The sequence below is a fragment of the Leptinotarsa decemlineata genome, unplaced genomic scaffold (genome assembly GCF_025532065.1).
Source record: "Leptinotarsa decemlineata unplaced genomic scaffold, Ldec_3_MD MMD2_P_RNA_scaffold_2, whole genome shotgun sequence".
NCBI classification, from domain to species: domain Eukaryota; kingdom Metazoa; phylum Arthropoda; class Insecta; order Coleoptera; family Chrysomelidae; genus Leptinotarsa; species Leptinotarsa decemlineata.
This window is the reverse complement of record NW_027412529.1, coordinates 717,211-744,481: the sequence shown is the minus strand read 5'-3', so window position 1 is coordinate 744,481 and position 27,271 is coordinate 717,211. Positions and strand designations below refer to the sequence as shown.

The 27,271-nt window shown below is 36.0% G+C and overlaps 1 protein-coding gene across 2 annotated transcripts in view; it reads left to right on the top strand.

Moving 5' to 3' along the window:
- Positions 1–24,148, top strand: part of LOC111509035 (putative ATP-dependent RNA helicase TDRD12) — a 37,097-nt gene extending 12,949 nt beyond the window's left edge. For both annotated transcript variants that reach the window (XM_074180806.1, XM_074180804.1), the window contains 13 exons: positions 1,825–2,133; positions 6,950–7,205; positions 7,312–7,539; positions 7,755–7,914; positions 9,832–10,201; positions 11,972–12,160; positions 12,213–12,367; positions 12,424–13,066; positions 13,119–13,314; positions 13,365–13,640; positions 14,661–15,360; positions 15,760–15,959; positions 19,343–24,148. In XM_074180806.1, coding sequence (XP_074036907.1) covers positions 1,825–2,133; positions 6,950–7,205; positions 7,312–7,539; positions 7,755–7,914; positions 9,832–10,201; positions 11,972–12,160; positions 12,213–12,367; positions 12,424–13,066; positions 13,119–13,314; positions 13,365–13,640; positions 14,661–15,360; positions 15,760–15,959; positions 19,343–19,685 — 4,025 coding nt within the window. In that variant the 3' untranslated portion in view covers positions 19,686–24,148. The remainder of the gene's footprint in view (positions 1–1,824; positions 2,134–6,949; positions 7,206–7,311; positions 7,540–7,754; positions 7,915–9,831; positions 10,202–11,971; positions 12,161–12,212; positions 12,368–12,423; positions 13,067–13,118; positions 13,315–13,364; positions 13,641–14,660; positions 15,361–15,759; positions 15,960–19,342) is intronic.
- The last annotated feature ends 3,123 nt before the right edge of the window (positions 24,149–27,271 follow it).

Genomic DNA, 27,271 nt, shown 5'->3' with positions numbered 1-27,271 from the left:
ATCACATATCTGGATCACACTGTATAAATCTTTTTGCAGATGATACATTGGTTTATTGTATACATGAAGATTTGGATCAGGCAATTGTTGAAATGAATAGGTCTTTAAATAGCATTGAAACATATTTATTTAATATTAAACTGAAACTAAATGTCAGTAAAACAAAAAGTATGATTTTGACATCATCTTATAAGTATGATCAAATTGTTTGGGCAAATGCTGTTATAAAAATTAATAATGTTAGCATTGAAATTGTGACTGAAATAAAATATTTGGGTTTTATAATTGATAAAATTTAAAACTAAATGGTCATATCTAAAAAACTTTTTTTTCTCTCTCGTATATGTAAAAAAGTGTCTATGTATGCTAGGTTGACTCTTTTTAAAAGCCTAATACAACCTCATTTTGATTATTGTACAACATTACTTTTTCTACTTGGTAAAAATAAAGTAGCGCAATTGCAAAAGCTTCAAAATCGGGGCATGCGATTAATATTGGGATGTAGCCGTTACTCAGCAATTAAATCGATGTTACAGTATCTAAACTGGTTTTCAGTTGAAGAACGTATATTATATATGACTATGATTTTTATATTTAAGCTGCATAAAGGATTGCTACCCAATTACTTTCAAAAATTCTTATTGAGAAATAATGAAGTTCATGATTACAATACGAGAAGAAATAATAATTTTTACATTAATAAAACTAACACTAAATTTGGAATGAATAGTATATTTCATAAAGGCTTAAACGAAAGAATTTAATTCAATAAACCAATTTAAGTCATCATTAAAGAAGTATATTAGTGACAGCTCATTATGATATTTGTAATTTTTTAATGTGAACTAACCTAACAATCTATAGATATGTATGTATATTTGGTTTTCCTTGAAAGGTACTTTAAAATGTTATTATATTTACATAGTTAATGTCGTGAGATATTTATGAATTTGTATTTTTTTTTTGTATATTAGGCTTGCCTACTTAATAAATAAATAATAATAATAAATAATATTCTTCTAGTACAGATAAAAAATGACTACTAACTGAACTAAAATGAATAGATAAACATATACGAGTGATAACATCTCAGGTAGACATACGAGGTTTGTTAAAAAAATAAGGTGAATGTTCCAAATTTCGCGATTTTTTTAATTTTTTATGTTGGTACACTCATGTCGAACATATGTTGACAATTTCAGCTGTTTAGCATGTTTAGTTTATTGGTGATAGGCAAAAAAGTTAGAAGTGTTTAAGTTTTTTGGGAAAACTAAAACATCCATAAAAATAAAAGTCATAATTCACTTATCGAGGAACAAATACAAATTAAAACACAAGACCTAACATTCAATATACTACACAATATAATACACATTCCTAGAAACGGTGAACCTAGAGAAAATCCAACACAAAACAAATAATAAGACAAAAAGTTACATTGGAAATAAATTTTAGGGGTTGCGTTACCATGGGGTAAACCAAATAAATTACTGGCTAAGTGTCTTTTTGGTAGTACAAAACGTCAGGTTATTTTCAATATTGTAACTTTTTCAGTGCTTGTGAAAAAAATTGTTATACAAATTTTATGTACCCCACTTAAGGGGCTGTATCTTAACAAGGGATACTCCAATGAAGTTTCTTTATATGAAAGATCCCATCTTTTTTTCGATGAAGAATCACCTCCCTAAATGTTTTATACTTATTCAGTTACACCCTGTATATCTGCATTGTACTTTCAGTGTTAACTTCAGTGGCCGCCATCTTCTAATTTTTCATCGAATTTGTATTTTTACCCGTCTGCATATTAATTTTGAATGTTTACAGAAAATTCTAGCACCCAGTACAGCTCTGAAGATTCATCGAGTTGTAGAAACGTTCGCCAGAAGCGACAATCACCTAAATCAGTTGTGCCGCATCAATCAAAAATAACTTGCAACGCTACGATGCATCCCAAAAAATCATTGAGTGAAGCACCCTTGTCCGAAGTGCCATCCAGTGAAGCGGCCTTGTCCGAAGGGCCATCTAGTGAAGCGCCGGATAATCTTGTCGAAGATGTCTCTCCTGAAAATTCCTCCGGCGTGTCAGAAGTCGACAATAAATCATCAGTTTCGACTGATTGTAAGGCTGCTGAAGGTATGTTACATATGTCTCATATTTAGTTTATGAATAGGCAAGATAGCTCAGGAAAAAAGTTCTCCTCTCTGTTATAAAGTGCGCTATGAGGTGAACTGTATAGTAGTGAGTTTAATTTTACAGTTTAGTCAATTAAAAAAAGAAGATAATTTGAGGTTCATATAAAATTCTTTCGTTTCTAGTGACTGTCTGAAAGTGTTAGTTTATCCCCTACAAATTATTTTTAAACGTTTTTTTTAAGAACGTCTGTTTTTCCTGAAGTCTGGAAAACTACCAAAGTTAGTCCGATACACAAAGCCCAACATCGAAATGAAATCAGTAATCACAGACCTATCTTTTCCATCCTCAAAAACTTTGCCAAACTTCTAGAAACAATCTTGTATAGCCGTATTTATTAGTCTTCTCGACATTTATATCTGAACATCTACATGGTTTAATGAATTCCAGACTCACAATTACGAATGTAGCTGTTTTTGATCAATATTTGTGCGAATCGTTAGACCGTAGAGGGCAAGTCGATGTAGTAAAAATCAACCAGTAAGTACACTCCCACTACTTCCACTCATAAATTCACAAAGTTCTCGGTGACCTCGAAACGAAGTGCGGAGCCAATTTCCTTCTTTTACCATAGGCGTGCGCTCATACAGCTCATACACCCCCCTAAAATTTGAAGTTGTAAACCGATTTTAATATAATTTTTTTTTTGAAATGTCAAGTACTTAAAGGTCTACCTTGGGACAAAATTTGAAATGTTTATTAAAGTTTCAGGGCATACTACGATATTTTTTCTTAGTCGAAAATCGGGATTTTTTATTAGCGATTTTTTTATTGAAAAAATCACTACGCCACTGGATTCAGAGTGCCTCTAAACAGGTGTGACCTAAATTTCATGAAAAAAATATTCATTAATAACAAAGTTATGACAACTCAAAAATTCGAAAACTCACACAGCTAACAGTCACAAAAAAACACCCTATATCAACAGATATAGAAAGAGAATATTTTTTTTTGTGATTTTAACAATAAAGTGCCGCCAGATGAAAAAAAAACAAATAGCGTAAATATTTTTAATGAAAATAACGGAATTACATTCAATTTTTCACGCAAATTAACTAAAACTAAGACCTAATATTTCAATTTAACTCTTAGTTGCCATGGAAATGATATTACAGTTTGACACTTGTGAAAGATTTAAGTGTACTATTGTCAACAATATTCACCTTACAGTTCTTCGAATTATTTTGTGTCATGGCTGCAAGATTGAGCGTAAGAGAGAAAATTGAAATTGTACGCCTTTCGGGAGATGACGTTAGAAGTGCTAGAGAGGTTTGTAGAGTATTTAATGAGAGACATCCAGATCGTCCTCGTATTAGCTGCGGTACGGTAAATAAAATAAATAAAATATTCAATGAAACTGGTGCAGTATCAAAAATGATGTTAAAAAGTAATCCTGTACAAAGACGAAACAGGAATGACAGGAATGATCAAATCATTTTATATTATTTCGGAAATAATCCTAATGCCAGTATAAGGAATGCCACTTTAGATTTGAATATTCCACGAGAAACTATTCGGAGATGTCTCAAGGCGAAGAATATTAAACCTTTCAAGCCAAAATTTTTACACAGACTTCAAGAAGGCGACGAAACAAGACGCCTGGAATATTGTTTATGGGTCCAAGGGGAATATTTGAACAATAGAAATTTCCTAAAAAATATTTTATATACCGACGAAGCCACTTTCACTACAAATGGAGTGGTGTCATCACAGAATTGTCGCTATTGGGCAGCGGATAATCCTAATTGGGTAATAAACTGTAAAAGCCAGTATTCCCAAAAATTCAACGTCTGTTGTGGGATATTGAACGAACGAATTATTGGTCCTTTCTTTTTTGAGGAAAACATTAATGCGCAGAGGTTTCTAGAATTTTTAAACATAGAGTTTTGGGATGCTATTCACGAGCTGCCAATCAATGAACGATCAAATTTAATTGTCCAGTTAGATGTGTGTTCAGTTCATTATGCCAGAGCTGTGAGGCATTGGCTTAACGAACATTTTCCAAACCGATGGATAGGCCGTGGTAGTCCGTTTATAGAGTGGCCACCCAGATCCAGACCTCACAGTTTTGGACTTTTTTCTCTGGGGACTTCTCACACAAAAGGTTTACAAAAACCGCTCAAGAGATAGAAATGAACTTTGTGCAAGAATGAGACAGGTATGTGCAGATATTAGCCCTCAAGAACTAAGGAACGTAATCAGAAACATTCGTAAGCGCTACGACACATGTATCGAAATACGTGGTGGATTAGTAGAGGCAACTAGAATATGAGTTAGAATTAATTGTTGCACTGAATCGAAACATTTCAATAATTAGTTATTAGTTACGTTCATTAAAATTTTTTGCTTCATTGTTAGTTGAATTGTGTGAAAGTAATTCCGTTATTTTCATTAAAAATATTTACGCTATTTGTTTTTTTTTTCATCTGGCGGCACTTTATTGTTGAAATCATAAAAAAATGATTATTGTGACTGTTAGCTGTGCGAGTTTTCGAATTTTTGAGTTGTCATAACTTTGTTAATAATGAATATTTTTTCATGAAATTTTGGTCACACCTATTCAGAGGCACTCTGAATCCAGTGGCGTAGTGATTTTTTCAATAAAAAAATCGCTAATAAAAAATCCCGATTATCGACTAAGAAGGGGGGTGTTTCCATTAAAAATGGGTCACACTGTATAAAAACGAAATTTATTTATTTATTTACGGCGATTCCTATTTTTTACAAATCAATTAACAAGTTCATACATATGTATTTAACAGTAATTTAAGCTAGGTATGAGGAAAAAATATATAAAATTAAATAAAAAAAAAATCGTAAAAATAAGTTGATGAATTACAGTCTTTTCACAGTCTATCTAAATGTTTCCAAAGAAGAATTTAAAAATTCTAAATCTACATTGTATGTTTTGCAAGTCTCAAAATTCTACCTACAGATTCATTCCGGCCATAGTTGGTGCGACAAAAGGGTATTTTGAAGATTTCCGAATTACTTGTCCTCCTTGGATTCATATTTAAAGTTATAAGTCCGACAAGTTCCGGGGAATTGATGCTACCATTGATTATTTTATGAATTAGTGTAAAGTCTGCTTCTAATCTTCTACGAGCGAAAGTATTCAAGTTAAGAATGTCCAATATAATTTTATCGTCATATTCACCAATGTGATATCCCAGTTTGTATGCAGAGTACCTTAAAAACTTATTTTGAACACTTTCAAGCATATCAATATCCACATGATATGAAGGGCACCAAATTGTAGAATTGTATTCGATCATTGATCTAACAATTGAACAATATATTATTTTTATTGAAGTGAGAGATAATTCATTTGCAGATCTGTTAATGAAACCTAGCATTTTCAGTGCTTTAGAAGTAATATTTGCAATATGGCGTTCAAATGACATTTTTGGGTCAAGAATGATTCCCAAATCTCTGATTGTGTTTGTTGTTTTCAGTTCTGATTGATTGATTTTATATGGCCAGTTAATGGGATTTTGTTTTCGGAAAAAAGTAAATTTTTGACAGTTGTCTATATTTAATTGCAGTAGATTTATATCACATCAGCGAACAAAGTTAGAAAAATCATACTGCAATAATTCTGTATCAGTTAAGTTATGAATAACTTTAAACATCTTCAGGTCATCAGCAAACAAAAGAAATTCACTATAAAGAATAACATCCTTCAAGTCATTTACAAATAGGTTGAAAAGCAATAGCCCTAAATGAGAACCCTGTGGTACACCCGATGAAACTGTGATTGAGGAAGATACTGAGTTATCATATTTTACAAATTGTCCATTTCAATCCGTTTCAGAATGTTTTCTTGAATACCCAAAACGTTTGGTTTATGCAACAACAAATTGTGGTTTACTCGGTCAAATGCCTTTGAAAAATCTGTGTAAATAGAATCCACCTGGTGTCTATTTTCGAAGGCATTTATTATACAGTATTGACAAATGAGCAGATTTGTGCTGGTAGATCTACCACGACTGAATCCATGTTGTTGATTAATGATTATATGTCTACAATTTAAGGATATTATAAAAGATTTTGTGGTAAGTTACTTATAACCAACTACAAAAACTTGAAACAATAATAACAGCGAGTGAAGTAAACATAATATCAATTTCCGACCTTCTATTATAACTAATCCGATGCCCGTGGTACCGTCGAATCCTTCGATACTACAGCACTGAACGCGTTGGATGAGAATCCCATCCTAAGAGCGGTTGAAGATCCCCGTCAACTCGAACGGATCACGTGGTGAGAGAGCTTACTGGTTGTATTATTCTACTGTGTCGATGGGGTGTACACAGACTTCTCTAAAGCATTCGATAGGATCAGTCATAAGTTACTCATTGGTAAACTTTCTTGCATGGGTTTCAATAAAATTCGCCATCATTATTGGAATCTTGGCGGACACAATCAATATGTATACTATCGTAGCTTCTCTTCAAATATGTACTTAGCCACTAGCGGGGTCCCGCAAGGATCTATTCTTGACCCCTTATCGTCTTCATTATCTATTAAGATATATTCAACTCACTAACCTGCAGTAGATTAGTGTTTGCTGATGATTTGAAACTTAACACATCTATGAACAGTTCAGAGGACTGCACTCCTTTCACTAATCATCTTGGTAATCTTGTGTGCCTTGTTTTCCAGTGTACCAAATTTCCTAGACCTCACCATTGCCGTTTCTTTCCATCTTTCACTCTCTCTCTCTCTCCTGTCTATTTCTATCCATTACTTTTCTCAGGTAATGGAAATAACGTCAACACCATGAAGATCAAACCGCACTGCTCTTGCAAACAATGCGACCACTGGACACAAGAAGAAAACTTTTGGAAGGGCACATCTTTCCAACCAAAAGTGGCCAAAATCGTCGAAGGCGACAAACAGGTCCTTTTCAGAGAGAAAGAGGATGTGCAGAACGAAGTCAACATCGTTTCCTTCGACTATTCCTCGCTGTCGAAGATCGACAAACAATCCATGGCCAAAGTACTAGTCCACAGGTAAGTGGGAATTCCATCTGCGATTTGTTGCGCCTCAGAGTTCGATTCTGGGGCCCCTTTTCGTCGCCGTTTACACTCGTCCAACTTTTAATTGTTGTTTTCTCAGCGAGAGCATTCCGAATCCAGCCCGCGCCATCTCTAAAGTGTCCTTTCACAGAGACATCCACCGCAGTCTCGTTCATTTGAACTATAAGGAAGCGAAACGAATCCAGTCGTTTGCTTGGGCTGCGCTTTTCCGCAACCAGCACGTCTGTATGGTGCATGGGCCGCAAACTGGCAAGACTATGGCCTATTTGCCGGTGATGTGCTCCTTCATTCTCGACAAATCCGACAGGTGAGCTGATACATAGAATTGAAACCTCTGGCTTCAGACTAATCTGATGAAAACACTATTTCCACACCAAATCTTAACCCACTGTATATTAACGCAGTAAATGAAACGCTCTAACTCAGTTGTGGGAACAGTGTCTTATTCTGGCGTAGGAAAATGTTTTCAATAGATTATGACTGGTGAATTTCATCACCATGCAGATCAACTTTTTTTGGTAGGTACGAATCGCTGTTGAACATTTCCGGAGGTCCTATAGTCGTCGTGCTTTGCAGCAGTTCGAAAAAGTGCGAAGAAGTCTATGATCTCGCCAAAATTCTACTGGGGAGGGCTAGGGTGAAGGTCCATTTAATCACTTATCCTTTGGGGCACGTTAACGCTGTGAGTATACATTATTTTCGGAATATTCGTACTGAGGATGTTACAGACTAAGAATTTGTACTAGGTTCAGAGACTGGAATTTGAAATGTCCACACTAATAAAGACATTCGAGCCTAATGCCAATTTGTTCCGATTTTTGAACTTTTAGCCACATTTTAGTTTAGAGTAGTCTTTCTCAAAGTGGGCGATAATGCCCCCTTGTGGATGCTGGAGGCCTATAGGGAGGCAGTAAAGGACACAGAGAAGATTGGGGGGCGTTGAAGCGGTTTAGAGGAGCGATGGCTAATTTAAAAATGTTTTTTTGCTTTTAACACAAACTTTACCGCTCCTTTACGCTTAACGCGCGTTTCCTCGTGTAACGCCATCTAGGGGACTAGACAGTAACTATTTCCTGTCCAATAGTTGTCAAACTGTACAATAGATGGCGGTAAGCTTCAATGAGAAGCGAGAAGTTTCTAGTCTCCATTCTCGAAAGTGCTAGGCCCGCTCACTGCCTCGTGTGGTGGTGAATACTGCAAGTGGTGTCATCAACAAGTTTTTAATACTCGATTCTTTACTTTGGCATTTTTGAAGACAAAATTATGTCGGAAGCAAAAAAGAAGAAACGGCAGTATAGCGCGGAATATAGAAAATATGAATTTATTGAAAATCCCACAAATCCATCTTCGCCAATGTGCCTTCTTTGTCAAAAAACATTTTCCAATGAAGCGATGAAACCCTCAAGGCTAGAAGATCATTTGAATAAAATGCATTCGGATAAAAAAGACAAAAGTGTGACTTATTTTCAAGAACTTGAAAACAAGCACTCGGCTCAGCCAACTGTGTCAAAACTTTTTTCAACGGCTACTAAGCAAGACGATGACGGACTCCAAGCTTCCTACAATATCTCCTTGTTAATTGCTCAAACAGGTGAACCTCACACTATTGGAGAGGATTTAATTTTATCGGCAATGAAAGAAGTAATAACTACTGTGCCCCATAAACCAGCGGCAAATATTATCTGAAAAATTCCTTTGAGCAATAGTTCCGTGCAAAGAAGAATTGATGAGGCTGAAAACATTGAAGAGCCAGTTAGATGAGTCAACTTTACCAACGAATGAAGCATTTTTGTTGTCATACGTGAGGTTTATTAAAAATGAGAAAGTATATTAAGAATTACTATTTGCCAGAAATTTTGAGACGGATACAAAAGGAGAAACCATATATAATACACTGGAAAAATTTTGTGATGAAAAAGAAATTCCACTGAAAAATATTATATCAGCTGCTACAGATGTGACCTCTGTACATTGCGTCATTCATAGGCAACATTTGGCTGCGAAAAATTTGAGTGAGCGCCTCTCTCAATCACTGCAATCAAAGCAGTCAATAAAATCTGAAACAGCTCTTTAAATGACAGAATATTTTATCAGCTTTGTGTTGCTAATGATGAAGCTTTTAACTGATTGCTATTTCACACAGAAGTGCGTTGGTTATCAAGAGGTAACTGTCTGACTCGATTTTACAATCTATTTGACTCTGTAATAGAGTTCTTGGAAAACAAAGACAAAGAATTGCACGACAACCTCATCACTTCAAAGAATAATATTGCGTACTTGAATATTGCGTACAGAACATTTTAAAATTGGAAATACAGGACTGGGTGTTTTACATCACCCTCATCAGAAAGTCTTATTTTCACATGACACACATAATTTAATTATTAAAATAATGACTGCTATTGTGATTCTTAAGATGTAGTAAAGTAAAAAAATTTGGGGGGGTGCTAGAAAATAATTAATTCTCGAAGTGGGCGGTAGACAAAATAAGTTTGAGAACCTCTGGTTTAGAGGAAGGTGATCTCTTCATTTTCAGTCATGATAGTAGTTGCAAATAGTGTATATCTGTTAATTCAGTCGACGAATAACTTTTCTACAGAGCCACATCGACCTCTTGGTGACGACCCCTCTGGTCTTGGACGACCTGCTGAAATCGAACGCCGTTAACTTCAAGCGCCTCTGCCACTTGATTCTTGATGACGGAGACAGGTTATTGAACAGGCACTTCGTCACGATGCGCAAGATTTTCGCTCTGACGCAGTCGGTTCTGGCAAATCGCGTCTACTCGAAAACAATCCAGCTGATAGTTTGCGCAGAACACTGGTCCTCCAGGATCTGCGATCTGCTCAAAAGTCTGCAGCAGATTCCGATGGTTTGCATAGGGAATTTTTTGGAAGCCGCTCTCTACGGCAAGATGGAGTTCTCCATGAAATTCATCAACTCGGCGTGCAAGGAAGCCGAATTGAAAGGTAATATTGAATTAGGTTAGGCCACATTCTTTTGCTTTCATGTTTTTGCCAGTAGTTTGATATATTCAGCTTTATTGACTACTGTCTTGAGTAAGCTTTTTTTTAAATTATCTTTTTATATTTTCGTTGTAAAGAACATTCTGTACAGCCATGTTCGGGAGGACGTCGAAGTGAGCGACATCTAGGTTTAATAATTTTAACATCTTGTGGGATAAAAGCCAGTGCAATCTCAAATATTTGTTATTACATTCATCTTTTGTGATTTTTTCCAATAGAAATATGATAGACGGCTCATCTTCATCGTACTAATAAATACAAGTTTTATTCAGTATTATACGAGGTGAATTTCAAGATAGTCCTTCTAATTAATTTTATCTGGTTTAACTTTAATGATCTTGAGCCATTTAACTTCTTCCATCTGAGATATTTGCTTGTTGATTGAGAAATTTTACAGAATATATATAATATTCTAGTACATAGCCAAAGATATCCAATAACTCAAATAAGAGTTGATAGCATGAATGTCCTACGTATTTTTAAAAATGTTGGTATGTTAATCTGATCGTTTACATGATGTGGGTGGTTGTATGTAAGGGTTAAAAGTGTAAAGAAATAATCGAGCGCGTCAGATTTTCTAAGGGGGTGTTAAGTGCAACAAAAAAAGCTCTCATTCAATAATTTGACGATTTCGATCTGACGCAAACTCGCGGCCATTATTATAATGTTAAAAAAAAAATTCGTCATTTTGAAATACTCAAGCGCGTCAGATTAAGATATATATAGTTCATCTTTATGTTTTAGACGTGCTGTCTCATAATCTGACGATTATCTAGAGGGATTCGCTTAATATGACAAAAACAATATTTTTTTTTATTTTTTTTTTCAATTCATTGAACTTAATTGAAAGGCTCAGGAAATGGCATGAAAATAAGTGTATGTTTTTTAAGTAAAATACTTGTATTTATAAGAAAATAATTTTTTAAAAATGCTGAAAAAAATTCATAATCAATTGATTTATTAATGAAGAAAAGAGAAATGAAACTACATCTATCAATTAAATGATTATTTAATCATCATCTTCATCACGAACGAGTCTCTGTGATCAGCTGTGATGGCGTCATGGCAACATAATTCAGAGTGGGGACGGAGTGAGAGAGTAATAGATAGACAAAAAGTGAATAGAGAATAGAGGAATAGAAACTCGGAGAGGGAAATATAGGTATCACACAGCTGCACAAATTAAACTTTATCGACGAATTTTTGTTATTTCGGCTTGCGGAAATCGTCAGATTATATATTTTTCGTTATCCTTGAAGTATTTCTTTCAAAATAAAAAAAAAATAGCTACGCTCTAGAATGTCGAAATGGCGTCATTTTTTTACAACTTTGCTGCCCTCCCCTTTCTTTACGTCACTCTCAAATTGTCAGATTACTGGAATATACACTTTTTAGCAGGTAATTAACTCGCCCTACCTTAATCTGACGCGCTCGAGAATTTCTGATGATCCATTTTTTTACTAATCTGATCCTTTATCCTTCACGGGCGGCCTTATATATGGGGCTCGTATTTGGTAGAGGTACTTAACCGGGTACAAGGTATCCCCCTGTATATTAATCTGCCGCGCTTTAGTAAATCCCGAAATCCCCGCTTGAACTCCCCTATTATAGTTGCTTATTTCTCTATCATTTTATTATCCCTGGGTAAACCAACATTTACCTTGAAGTTTCTACAGAAAAATGTTCGACTTGAAAGGTTTTTTAAAATTTTAGCGTTGCTGAAGGAGACCCATAAAATATACAGATCGATCGTGGTATGCAAAGAAGATGAACTTCAACACGTTGAGACCATAATGATATTGAAAGGTATCGATTACACGGTGATATCGCAGGACATGACAAAGGAGGACATTTTTTACATGGAGGAAGTTTGGACGCAAGCCAAAGGGGGACAGTATTCAGGTAGATTTGAAAGACTATTCTGAAAATTTTAATAAGGCGTTTTCTGTCGCAGTTTTAGTATGTTCGGATTTTATCCTCAACACCATGCTATCCGTGACTTGCGCGTCTCAGTTGATCCATTACTCCCTTCCATCTTCCTGGACCAAATTCGTTAAGCGTTTCGGTTGCTTGCTTGAAAACTGTAAGAGCCCCCTGGACGGCAAAGAGGTGAGTATCATTTGTTGCAACAACTCTATCTAGTTATTTGTGAATTGAATGTGTAGGTTAGAACGGTATCTCGCAGCGTGGTGCTCTGTGACGAAACGTGCGAAAACGAGATGCACAAGTTTTTCAGCTACATGAATTCGACAGAGTTACAGCACCAGCTGCCCGATAAACTCCAGAAATACTCGGCGGATTTGAAGGCCGTAGAAGAAGAAGAGAAGGTCACCAAGGCCGTCGGGCTGTGTAACGATCTCAAGTTGTTCGGCAAGTGCTTGGAAAATCGTTGTCTGAGGAGGCACGTCGTCAACGAGGCGTTGGATGTTTCGAACTTCCTACCGAAAAACGGGCAGATCAAGTTCAAAATCGTCCAAGTGCAAGACGTCTCGTGCTTCTCAATTACGTTGCTGCAGCATGAAGACGGCAGAAGTAAAGTCGAAGACGTCTTCGTAGACGTCACCGAAGAATTGACGGCGACTCTGAAGATCACCAGGAAGAAAATTCACAATCCGATCGTAGGGCATAGGTACGCTTTTTACGACTTCGAAGATCGGGAAGGGACCTATCACAGATGCGAATTATTGGACGTCGATAACGACGAAGCTAAAATCAAACTGTTGGATAAAGGTTCCGTTATTAGTACGGCGGTAGCCAGATTGTTCCGCTTGCCGAGAGAGTTTGATGAAGAAAACAAACCTAGAACGGGTACGAACAAGTTGAATTTCTAAGAGTATTTCTACTATAATATTTCTTTTAGTTATTGATGCGTATTTAGCGAACTGTATTCCTCCATTTATGGATGAAAATTATTCTGCCAAGTCTTATTATAACGTGAAAAATTTGTTGGAACAACACAATTACAAAGAAGTCATCTTTTCCGGGGAAGTTCATCTCCAGCTCTCCAACACTCTGTGGTTAAAGAACGTCTACGAAGAGGTTACCTTATCCGATAGGTAACTATTAACGATTTTTCTGTGAGACTTTCTACTTACACTCTTTTTAGGGTCATTTCCGGTTTCCAGTTGAACCGGGAGATTTTATTGAAAAAACTCGCGGTTCACAGCAATGACCAGTTGCACCACCTGTACAAATTGTGCTTAGACGCTGGCATAACTCTTCCTACTTATGAAAGGAAACGCGTCGCTGTTGTCGACGACGTTGAAGAAAAAATCGTTCTCCAATGGGCATATCTCGACAACGAATGTCCCGAAGAAGTTGTCTTCTTGGCGGCCGTTTCGCCAGACGAGATATACGTGAGGTTGAATAAATACAGCGATTTGTAAGTATGAATTGTGCCCATATTTGGACATTGCCGTAATGGTGTCAGGTGTGGGGTTCTAATTTGGTGTCAGGTGTGGGGTTAGAATTTGGTGTCAGGTGTGGGGTTTAAATTTGGTGTCGATGTGGTGTTTTATGAGCTTTCAGGTGTTGGGTTACTCAATATTGTTGTCAGATATGGGCTTACATGAAATTGGTGTTCAAGGTGGAATTATATTTGTCTTTTGTGACAGGGAGTGGTCAAATGGGAATGCCAAACGTATTATTTCTCAACAATTATATATGATGGAAAAAAAAGTTCGCTCAGCTTCACAAACATTCATTTTCATCTAATAATTGATGAAGTATAGAATTAGAAAGCTACAAGTTGTATTGAACAAAAATTTTGCAGCAGTTTGAATTCAACGATATTTTTTAATATGAGTTTGAAAGTGGTGTCATTATGATCCAATATTAGACGTTTAGATCTGGTCACTGATACTAGGCTGTGCTATGGAGGCAACTTTTGAACTCGTCTGTTTTTAACATGTATAATAATTATTCTGTTTAGTCTTGTAACACCAAAATTACAGGGATCTCAACGGGGTCGTTTCATAACCAAGTTTCGACATTAAATGCATTTTCTCTCTCCCTCTTCTGTTTTTCCATCTATAAACCTTTTGCTATCATCTATAGTTCAAAATATTTTTGAAATTTTTTCAACAGATTTTCAACAGAATAACACACGAAGCAGTACCTGAAAAAATTAAATTGAAAAACTTGAAAAAAAGAATGAATTCTCACCAAGAGCATATTTAGCAACGCTAATAACATCATGAAATGGAGCAAGACTTGAACTTGTATGAGAATAGTAGCTGCAATACTTTTATTGCATATAACATTGCACCATTTTGTGTCGACTTCAATAATTTCAGACGTAGGGTTTAATTTGTTGGTGTCAGTTGTGTGATAATATATTGAATCTGTTGCGGGGTGTAGGATTCATCTTTGAATCTTTGCGATAAATGTGCAATTCTTCCAGGTTATACACCCTCCAGAAAGACATACAAAATGCAGTTTTGAAACCTCACTATCCCAAACTCAACCTGGCGAAGATAGGTGGCGTCTACCTCGCCAAAGATCCCGAAGGGTTGGAGTACGGCCGTGTCTTGATTTTGAATAAGGAAGAAGACAAAGTATTGTGCTTTTTCGTCGATTTCGGCGACGAAGCGGTTGTACCGGAGAAAGAACTTAAATTCTTGTCGAATCAATATATCACGAGACTTCCCTTCCAAAGCATCCAATGCAATCTTCATGGAATCAAACCAGTTTCGAAGGAATGGGATAGCGAAGTTACCGACATGCTTTACGATTATGCGATGGAGCCGCAGACTGATATTTTTAGGTCGCTGTACGTGAAAGTTTTCGAAAAAGGAACCCCTTCGATACACGGCCAGAAGAAGTATTCAGTTTTGCTCAAGGATGGGTTTGGAGAAAAGAAAAAGTTGATCAATCAGTTGTTAATTGAATGCGGTTTTGCTGTTCCCAGTTGTGAATTTGTCGAAGACTTCGAGATACCCGCGTCCCAAGACGGCGAATCTGATGATTCTGACGTAGAGGAGGTGGTAGTGTCGAAAGAGGAGGTTGATGAGGTTAAAAAGCGAGCCGTTCTCAATGTGGACGAGTTTGAGTTGTTTTTTGATGAAGAAGATGAATATGCCGAAAAGAAATTTTTCAAACAGGTTAGTAGTGTTCAGATTGTTTTTCTATTACATACTTCTAGTTGGAAAAGTTTTTGGATAAACCGATGAGTGTGAATGAACTATTTTGCTGGTTTTTTTGTCGTAGTTTACAGGTTTTTATGCTTGGCGTTTCGTCTACAATTGCATCCATATGAAACCGGAGATCCAAACCCCGAACTATGTACCTTAAGCACCACGCCCGTTGACTCATCGCCATCCATGTATTCCGCAGTTGTAGACGAAACGTCTGACCCAAAACCCTGCAGATCACGGAACAAATTCGAAAGACAGTTTTGACGCACAATTGTTTCCGACCGTTGACAGTTTACACAGTTTCAGATAAATACACACAGTTGAATTCATTTCCGAATCTTGACGGCGCTCGCGATTTACTTTCAGATAATGACAGGACAAATCGAACCATCGCAGACTCCGATCCAACGCGAGTTGCCGCCCATAAAAGCTGCTCCGGCTACGGACTACTTCACACCCGACGTTTACTGGTCTCAAACCGATGACGTCGTTAGACTCATCATCAAACTGACCGACGTCTCCGATTACAAATTGAAGCTGACCAAATCGAGGATTTTGAATTTCAGGTAAGGTAAAGAGTGAATCAAAAATGGCAGTAATTTAGCAACAGGAATTCCAGCCCAAAATCCCATGTATTTTCTTATGAAGCTTAATTTTGGCGTTTTTTGGACCTCAGACCCACTTCACACGGAAGGGGCAAAGGTCAGCGCCTTGTGTGTGTGCCGGGCGTCCATTATGTGTAAACTGAGCCTTAGCCTTAAAACCCCACTGAAGACCACCTCTACTTTTCCACTTTTACTGTCATTCAGTAGGCCAATCAGAAGCTACCGCTCATACAGCGGGAAATTCAAACCACCGAGAAAAAAAACTAACAATATGCAATAAAGTCTTGAGATACTCGTAAACTAATACATAGACAATCAAAATAAATAGGTTTACTATTATTTATCTAGTGAGCACTTAATTAGCACTTCGACCACGCCACTCAAGATGACTGCCGCAGTTGTAGTCGAAATGTTTGGAGATTATTACCAAAGACGAACACGACAGAAAACGTTTGTTTGAAGGTGATTGACAATGTTTCGTGATGAATTTCACTAGTTCGGATTTCCATTGTCTACTATATAAAATGATTTGAAATACCTGAAACAAGTAAAAAAGAATAATTAAAAAAGAATAGTTGAAAATAACAATTATATTAAGCAACAATAAACCTGAAATGAAATGATAGTGAAATAACCTACAAGTAAAAATATAATAATTGAATAAATAAAAATTAAAGGAATGAAAAAAGAAAATAATAAAAAAGTGTAGAGATTCCAAGTCACGTTAGTTCACGACGTTTCGATTGTTGGTATCTACAATCGTCTTCGGGTGATGACTGGACTGATTCCTCCGAGAGATGACTATTTTATAGGTCGTTGAAATACTTTCACTTTCTCTTCTTTCCATTTTCCGCTTTACTGATTCCGTGAGAGATGACCGTTTTGGCGGGAGTTGGTCATTTTTCGTTTGATGATGGGTTTCCATATGTTTCGTATATCTACGCTGGCCTGGCTGAATACGTTGTTGGACAACGGCTTCCTTAAATATTCTCCTGAACCAATGTTCCTCTCTGTGCAAGATCTCAGCTTGGGACCACTCGATGTTGTGTTGATGGGTCCAAACATGGTCTGCTATTCCTGATTTGCTGGTTTCCCCTCGCTGTGTGTGCTTCTTGTGCTCGGCAATGCGAACATTCAATGGCCTCTTAGTTTCACCAATATAGGATTTTCCGCACTCACAGGGTATCCGGTAAATGCAATTCTTGGAATCGCAGCCCGCGTTTAGGGGCCTGGTTTTCGTGAGGCTGCTACGGATAGTGTTACCGGATCTGAAACAGGTTCTGATGTTGTACTTGGAACCAATTCTTCTTATCCTCTCCGATAATCCTCTGATGTAGGGAAGTGCAAGCACTGGTTGTGACGGCTTCTCTTCCTTGCGAGGCTCCTGCTGTCTTTTAGCCAAAGTCTTTTCTACCATCGCTTTGGAGTATCCATTCCGCTGAAGATCATTTTTGGAATTACTAGGATGCTGTGTACGAAACTTTTATTTCCAACTGAAGGACGAATTCTTTACACAAGATGAGGGACCACCAATGGGATCGCCACTTTCACCACTCATAGCCAACATATATATGGAGTGGTTTGAAACTCTGGCCATTGAAGAAGCCCACAAGAAACCTCGAGTCTGGTTGAGATATGTTGACGACACCTTCATAATATGGAACCATGGGAATACTGAACTAGACGCCTTCCTGAAATACATCAACAGCGTGAGACCTTCCATCACTTTCACAATGGAGAAGGAAATCCACAACGAATTGCCAATCTTAGACGTTTTGGTGAAGAGGACTGACACTAAGTGGGAAACATCTGTATACCGAAAACCCACTCATACGGGACAGTATCTGAACCACGAATCCAACCACCATCAATCGACAAAAAGAGGAATCATCAAGACTCTATTAGACCGTGCTTTTGGGCTCTGTAATACAAAGGAAGGTCTCGAGAAGGAACTAGACATCATCAAAAATGATCTTCAACGGAATGGCTACTCCAAAGCGATGGTAGAAAAGACTTTGGCTAAATGACAGCAGGAGCCTCGCAAGAAAGAGAAGCCATCACAACCAGTGCTTGCACTTCCCTACATCAGAGGATTATCGGAGAGGATAAGAAGAATTGACTCCAAGTACAACATTAGAACCTGTTTCAGATCCGGTAACACTATCCGTAGCAGTCTCACGAAAACCAGGCCCCCAAACGCGGACTGCGATTCCAAGAATTGCATTTACCGGATACCCTGTGAGTGCGGAAAATCCTATATTGGTGAAACTAAGAGGCCATTGAATGTTCGCATTGCCGAGCACAAGAAGCACACACAGCGAGGGGAAACCAGCAAATCAGGAATAGCAGAGCATGTTTGTACCCATCAACACAACATCGAGTGGTCCCAAGCTGAGATCTTGCACAGAGAGGAACATTGGTTGAGGAGAAAATTTAAGGAAGCCGCATACATGTTGTCCAACAACGTATTCAGCCAGGCCAGCGTAGATATACGAAACATATGGAAACCCATCACCAAACGAAAAATGACCAACTCCCGCCAAAACGGTCATCTCTCACGGAATCAGTGAAGCGGAAAATGGAAAGAAGAGAAAGTGAAAGTATTTCAACGACCTATAAAATAGTCATCTCTCGGAGGAATCAGTCCAGTCATCACCCGAAGACGATTCTAGATACCAACAATCGAAACGTCGTGAACTAACGTGACTTGGAATCTCTACACTTTTTTATTTTTTATTACTTTCTTTTTTCATTCCTTTAATTTTTATTTATTCAATTATTATATTTTTACTTGTAGGTTATTTCACTATCATTTCATTTCTGGTTTATTGTTGCTTAATATAATTGTTATTTTCAACTATTCTTTTTTAATTATTCTTTTTTACTTGTTTCAGGGCTTTCAAATCATTTTATATAGTAGACAATGGAAGTCCGAACTAGTGAAATACGACAGAAAACATTGACACCAGCCGTGAAAGCAGATCCTTGTGGTTTCCATTTTTTTTCAACACGCTTTCATTAGCTTCACCTGTATGTATGTATGTATGTACGTATGTATGTTTGTTTGCTTGTAACTCTCGAGCTCGGGATCTGTATTTGATAGAATTATCGGCATTATTGCTGGATCTATTCGCGGGCGCTTGATATACAAAAAATATGGCGCAAAGCGCCGACGCTTTTGTCACAATAATACTAGTATTTTTCATTCGTTATTGTTTTAAGTTTATTTTAAAAAATATTTTAACTTTTTAGTTCGATGTTCTTTAAAAGCGTGTTTTTTAGTTTTTCAAACGATATTTATTCTCTATCGAACTCAATTGATTTTCTATGCAATCACATTTCAGAACCGACAAAAACGAAAAGACTTACTGCCTGAAACTCGTCCTTTACGAAACCGTCGACAGCATGCAGCACACCTCTCCCGGTCCAGAGATCAGAATAACACTATCGAAAACCAAACCGATCGACTGGCCCCGGCTGATTCTCGCCAAGCAGAAGCAGAGGAACATCCACTACGATCTGACGAAGGTCGCTGTCGAGGAGGAGAAGAAAAAGAGGTTTCTCCAGTTGCCGGATGAGTTGAACGAACAAGAATCCGATGACGACGATGTCATCGACGTGATGTACCACTTCGCATCGGATTTGGACAGCGATTTAGATATGGAGCTCGAGAGAGACTCTGATTGAGTTTAGAGGTTCGGGTGCACGCGTTTCGGAGATTGAAATTTTGGTAGAGTTTCGGAAATGTGGAAGGTATAGACCTGTTTTAGTCGAAAGTCTCTTTGTCATTCATATACACATATTTTTATAAAATGTATGTTCATTGTGGGAATTCCAAGTATGCATAAACAATACAAAAATCTGAGTTAGTGAAAAAACTATAGAATAAATAATTTCTCAATATCAAAATTTCAGTAAATGCAGACTTTCAGATAATTCAATTACAAGTTCTACAATACAAGCTTCAAAAATTGTGGAGGAATCGCAATCTCAAAAACTAATTATAAATTTCAGCCAATAACGTGATTGTCTCGAACATAAATAAAATAATAAAAGTTGAATGTTTCATAATTTTCAAATAAATTACTAACCGTTTAAAACAATTGAATAAATTTGTCATGTGAAATACAAACTGCAACTCAAAAAATATTGAAATTCCAATTCAAGTACAAGAAAAACTTAATAATAATTGTAGTACATTGTGTTTATTATTTTTTTTTTGTTGTTGTTTCATAATATTTTTTATTCCCTCTATAAACATAAATTTTTCTTGGAATTGAAGTCATTATTAATAAAAATAATACAAAAATATCAAAAACAGTTTCAAAAATATCTTGAATGTTTATTGTACCTAATATTTTCTATATTCGTCCTCAAGTTTCGATTATAACATTTGAGATTTGGCAATAATGACAAGGCTACAAAACAAATTTTACTTATCACTTTCTGCTAATAACACATATCGGTAAACATATATTGGTATAGTTTTAAATGTAGTTTCACTATCCATGACAATAAATATATAATTGTCACAATACAATTAATTTAGAACATGTTGCATTACACTGTAGCTTCATCAGTAACATCAGTAACAGTTACTGATATAACAGTTACTGTTATAACAAATGATATAACAGTTACTGTTATATCATTTGTGATGGAATGCGTTTTTGTAAAACTGTTTAGTGAAAATCTCACAATATAGTGTTTCTTGAACATGGTTACATCAGTTAAACCCGTAACTTTTAAATCAGTTGCACCAGTAACTGTTACATCATTTGTGATGGAACGCGTTTTTATAAAACTGTTAAGTGAAAATCTTACAATATAGTGTTTCTTGAACACTGTTACATCAGTTAAACCTGTAACTGTTAAATCAGTTGCACCAGTAACTGTTACATCATTTGTAATGGAATGCATTTTTGTAAGACTGTTTACTGAAAATCTTAAAATGTAGCGTTTCTTGAACACTTACATCAGTTACACTCGTAACTGTTAAATCAGTTGCACCAGTAACTGTTACATCATTTGTGATGGAATGCGTTTTTGTAAAACTGTTTGGTGAAAATCTTAAAATGTAGTGTTTCTTGAACACTTACATCAGTTACACCCGTAACTGTTAAATCAGTTGCACCAGTAACTGTTACATCATTTGTGATGGAATGCGTTTTTGTAAAACTGTTTATTGAAAATCTTAAAACGTATTGTTTCTTGAACACTGTTACTTCAGTTACACACGTAACTGTTAAATCAGTTGCACCAGTAATTGTTACATCATTTGTGATGGAACGCGTTTTTATAAAACTGTTAAGTGAAAATCATACAATATAGTGTTTCATGAACACTGTTACATCAGTTAAACCTGTAACTGTTAAATCAGTTGCACCAGTAACTGTTACATCATTTGTGATGGAATGCGTTTTTGTAAAACTGTTTATTGAAAATCTTAAAACATATTGTTTCTTGAACACTGTTACTTCAGTTACACCCGTAACTGTTAAATCAGTTGCAGCAGTAATTGTTACATCATTTGTGAAGGAACGCGTTTTTATAAAACTGTTAAGTGAAAATCTCACAATATAGTGTTTCTTGAACACTGTTACATCAGTTAAACCTGTAACTGTTAAATCAGTTGCACCAGTAACTGTTACATCATTTGTAATGGAATGCATTTTTGTAAGACTGTTTACTGAAAATCTTAAAATGTAGCGTTTCTTGAACACTTACATCAGTTACACTCGTAACTGTTAAATCAGTTGCACCAGTAACTGTTACATCATTTGTGATGGAATGCGTTTTTGTAAAACTGTTTATTGAAAATCTTAAAGCGTAATGTTTCTTGAACACTGTTACTTCAGTTACACCCGTAACTGTTACCATCAGTTACTGGTGTAAGTTGGTCATTTATGTATCTCTAAACACCTGCACCAGATTTTGGACATGGCACATGAATCAAAATTTTCACTCGGATCAGTAATTCTATAAATTCTTGAAATTGGCGAGGTATTTGATGAAAATTTATGAACCAATCTTTCATCTTTGAAATTTTTACTTATACTTATTGAATTTTCACTTTGGGATTTTTTCATAAAGTTGGTTGGTATTTGATGAAAATTAATAAATTCACTTCGCGAGATTTTTCATGAAACTGACCGATAATTGATAAAAATTATGTATCTACCGCATCTCCATTTTTCTCCTTGAGATTGTTTATGAAAGTGGCTGATACATGAATCATTATTTTTCTACATTTTTCTTCTCAAGTCTTTTGACTTGATTAATTCACTTCTCGAGATTTTTTATGAAGTCCAATACTTGATAAAAAAATTATAAATTGACTGCTTTTCCACTTTTCTCCTTGAGATTGTTTATGAAAGTGGCCGATACATGAATCATTTTTTCTCTACATTTTTCTCCTCAAGTCTATTGATGAAATTGGTGATACTGTTGAAAATTTATAAAATCACTTCTCGAAATTTTTTATGAAGTTGGCCAATACTTGATAAAAAATTATAAGTCGACTTCTTTCCTACTTTTCTCCTTGAGATTTTTTATGAAAGTGGCCCATACATGAATCATTATTTTTTTACATGTTTCTCCTCAAGTCTTTTGATTAAATTGGTGATACTGATGAAAATTTATAAATTCACTTCTCGAGATTTTTTATAAAGTTGACCAATATTTTATAAAAATAAATAAATCGATTGCTTCTCCACTATTCTTCTTGAGGTTGTTCGTGAAAGTGGTTGATACATAAATGAATTGTTTCTCTCCCTTTTTTTTTCAAGTCTTTCGATGAAATTGCTTGATACTGATGAAAATTCATAAACTCGCTTTTCCAGATATTTATGAAAAAGGCAGATACATGATGACGATTTATAAATTGATTGTTTTTCTTTTTTTTTTCTTTCAATTTTTTTAGTGGAATTGTAGATTTTCAATAACGTCATAAGTTATTGACATACTTTGGTGAAGCCACATCACTTGTTTTTATTTAAGGACAAAACAAGCACTACTATTTGAAAAAGAGAAACTTGAACATGGCTTACAGAACAAATAATTATTTAAAAACAATAAAGCCAAACTTCCGTGTCCGATAGATCTGGAGTATATGAGTTAACTTGTGATTCTTGTCCAAAACTTGATATTGGTCAAACGGGAAGAACCTTTTCCCAAAGAATAAAAGAACATTGAAATAGTTTCCACAGTTGCAAACCTTTTTTTGGCATATTATACGTTCTATTATAAAAAGCACTATTTAAGTAGAGATCAGTCAGTATAAGTAAGAGAGTAGTCTTTATTGAATAGGAATAATCCTAATATTCACAACACAAAGTTATAATTCTACAATAAATGATTACGATGATTATGAACACGCCTTAGGAAGCTAATTCATAGTGAAACACTTGAATTGCGGTTTTGTAAACTTTCCATTGAAAATCTCACTATAAAGTTGATTCAAAAGATTTCTTCTCTCAAACATTAATTATTCTGTCGTCTATTTCCACTTGTAACAAAAAAAAGATGATAAATAAAAATATGTTTTATCGCATATTTTATTGATGACTTATGTGCATTCTTTCGTAATCTCAACTGTATATCTCAATCTTGAGTCAAATTTAATGATCTCAATAATCCTCACTCCACAGGTCTATTCTAGTAGATCATTACCGCAAGATGGCGTTTGCGTCAACGTAAAACTCGGGGGAAAAATGATGAGATATTTGCTAGAGCATCTGACAAATAAAATTACAAGTAAAATCGTCTATGATGAAGTGTTCACTAAGAAAAAAGACATAAATCAGCTAATGAATTCACCTGTTCTGAGTTTAATTTTCCAGTTCTTTGCTGTTTTGGATCTTCTTGTAGAATTGTATCAGAGACATTTATTATGTTGTTGAGACCAGATGAGAACTTTTCTGACTCTTCTTAGACATTATTCAATACTTTTTGGGTTTTTTCATACTCGTTAATGTATAGCTACCAAATTTATTGACAATACAAACAGCTTATTTTAATCTCCGATTCGCCACTAGCGTTTTGTGATATATATTTTGTTTTTGTTATACTTTCCTTTTAGAAAAACAAGCCTTTGTTTTTAAATTTATATTCAGTACTTTGTAACAATCAAAATAAATTATCTTTGTATATGTATGTCTACTTCAGTTCAACCACAATACGACACATCCTGCACTGTCGATAATAGAAAATGCAGTCATTCGACCAACATGAGCTACTGGGCTCTTTGAAAATGCAAAGCTTGGTGTTTTGTTTTTTGTTAGTGGTAAACTATTTTTAAAACACAACTTCATTGTACAGAGTCTATTTTGCAACAATTATCACAATTCCATCAAAGATCCTTTTACTAAGTCTGATTGTAAATGGTGAAAAACCTACAGACAAAAAGTAATTTCAGAATTTCGGCTTCTGCCCACTAGACGGCGTCTACTGTGAAACCTTTGTATACAGACTAACCAACTAATAACATTGTCTGGATAATGATATTCAGACGCAATGAAAAAGCATCTGATGCAATCCTGTGAGCTACTTATCAGGTCTTTGAGAAACATAAAAAAAAACATCTGTTCTGTGAAGTGGCGCCACTACTACCAGGGAATTTTAACTTTTATTTTTTCTCAAGCCCGGGATCTGTATTTTACAGAATTAACGACATTATTGCTTGACCTATTCGCGGGCAGATGGCGCTGTAAGGAACTCCTCGACATTATTTCTTGATCTATTCGCGGGCAGATGGCGCTACAGGTAACTATCAATTATTGATTGACCTGCTTGCGGCAGATAGCGCTGTACGCAACTATCGCTTGATCTATTTGTGGGCAGATGGCGCTGTACGTAATCTACTTGATATTTCTTAAAGACAATATACGGGTGAATAGTCCCAAAGTTAGATGTTCTTTAAAAGCGTGTTTTTTAATTTTTAAAATATATTTATTTACTACAACTTGCTGGCTGAACCATATTAAATATTAGGTTATTGTTATGAAGATAGTTTTCGTTTTTAGTATTTCCGAGTTCAAATTGCATTTTTTTTTGTTATCATGTGATCGATTTCCATAAGAAATAAATAATAACGAATGATATTCGGTAAAAAAAATGTATTAACTGCTTTTGTGGTTAGTAAAAAAAATGGTGATGTTTGTTTCCTTATACACTTACAAACGAAAATAACCTTATTTTGGGACTAGATATAAACAATAAATTATCAAAACGGATACTACTAAAACTGTTTTTTGTGCGAAATCTATTTTCCTGTTTTTTCGGTCGTGGTCTCAAGGTTTTTATTATGCCTGACGTTTCGTCTACTACTGCGGTAGACATCAAAGGCGATGTGGTAACGGCTCTATATATATTCTTCTTGGATAGTTATTTTGAGTTTTATCGAGTATTAATGTATCTTCCAATCAGCTAATATGAGTGCCTTTTTTGTCGAGAGCATGTTTGGCTACAGCTTTTTGTGGTTCCGATATAGACCGACCCACAACTACAAGGAATCCGGTATATCCCGGGGGCTGCTTAGCAGACCTCGGACATTGTCCGATAGTTTTTGTTGTGGCTGTTGGTTAGAGTTTTTGTTCAGGCCACCAGCCACAACGAAAGAGAGGGGTAATTAAAACGTTGGTTGGGAGCGCACGCGATACATTTGTGAACCTGAGAGTCTTCCTGAGAAACTCATTCAACTGACCAGACCCCGAGAACCTTTAGAAACACGGGGATATATCGAATTCCTTGTAGCTATGAGTCGGTCTATACTGGAACCACGAAGAGAAGTATGGGTTACGTCTCTCAATACAGTAACACTCGATAAAATTAAAAATTACTATACAAGAGTATATAAAGAGGCGATAGAAATTAAAAAACACAGGTATAATTTCAATAGAAATAGAAGAGGCAATGAACATCAGTTAAATCTGGCTACCTGTCCTTACAGGTGCACAAACAATCAAGAGCAACGAAGCCTCGCCCACTAACTCACAACTCGTGCTCCAACAAAGGCACTGTGACTGTTATCAAATTGCCTTTGATGTCTGCCGCAGTAGTTTACGAAACGTCAGGCATAAAAACCTTCAGACCACGGCCAAAAAATCTGGAAAGTAGCTTTCGCACAGTTATCTCTGGCCGAGAAAGTTTACATTCTTTGATGTTTCCCTTTTTTTTTCGTTAGCTAAATAACCTTATATTAGATAAACTCACAGATAACTAATACCAAATAAATCATCCTTGCTCTACCATCTTCAGAATATCTGCAGATGACAAGTAAGTATCACAGTACTGTTCGCCATCGGAACCCTCCGAGGTCGAATTTTCATCAATTTTTTTTGATCGCTCCTGCTTATCCGCGAAAAAATCATCATCTGGAGAATCTGCGAATAACTCGTGAAGCTGGTTACAAAGTTGCTGCGCGTCTGTTGAGAAAGCTCTGAAGCCGAGACTTTCTTGAAAGTCTCCTTCAACTGGAGTTTTGCTAGGTTCCTTTTGAGATACAACTTCCTCTGTGTTGGTCTTAATGACATCACAGTTGGTGTCTTGTGGGGTCCCACATTTTGACTCTACAACTTCGTTTTTCTTTTTCGTGTTCTCCATCGAACTTTCTAGGCCACTACTTTTATTTTCATTGCCAACTGAATTAGCTGATTCCTCCATTTCTTCCCAGTTTTCATCTGTAGTAAGGTCATATACCTCAATGCTTTGCTGCAAATTATCAAATGTTTCCATCAAGACATTTTCCTTTAGCGTTTCAAAATCACCTTTCAAAGAAATATCTTCAGCACAACTAGTATCCTCCTTCTCAGATAGTTGTGTTTTTGACGACTTTTTCAAGCAGACTGGGGCGTTTTTCTTAGCTTTAGGGCAAATGACTGGTTTTTGAAGAGCGTTTATTTTTTCTGGGCTGAGGACCCTCAATTTGGAAGACTTTGCCGATTCAGAGGGGTTCTGCTTCATTTTTCTCTTTATAGAATCGGCAGCTTTCGAAGCACTATTCACAGTTTTAGAGGTAGAACTTTTCTCAAGTTCACAAGTTCGCGTCTTCTTGGATGATTGCCCTACATCGTCAGCCTCTTTATTTTTTGATTCCTTAGTATTTTTTTCACTAGCACTTTCAAAGTTGCCAAGAAACTCTTCGAAAGTCATTATCTTGCTTTCATTCTGTTTCACTGCCACCCTCTTATGTTTATTTTGCTTTGCATCTTTGCTAGTAGAAGCAGAACTTTGCAAATCCTTTTTAACAGCCATTGTTTCCGATTTCTTCTCGT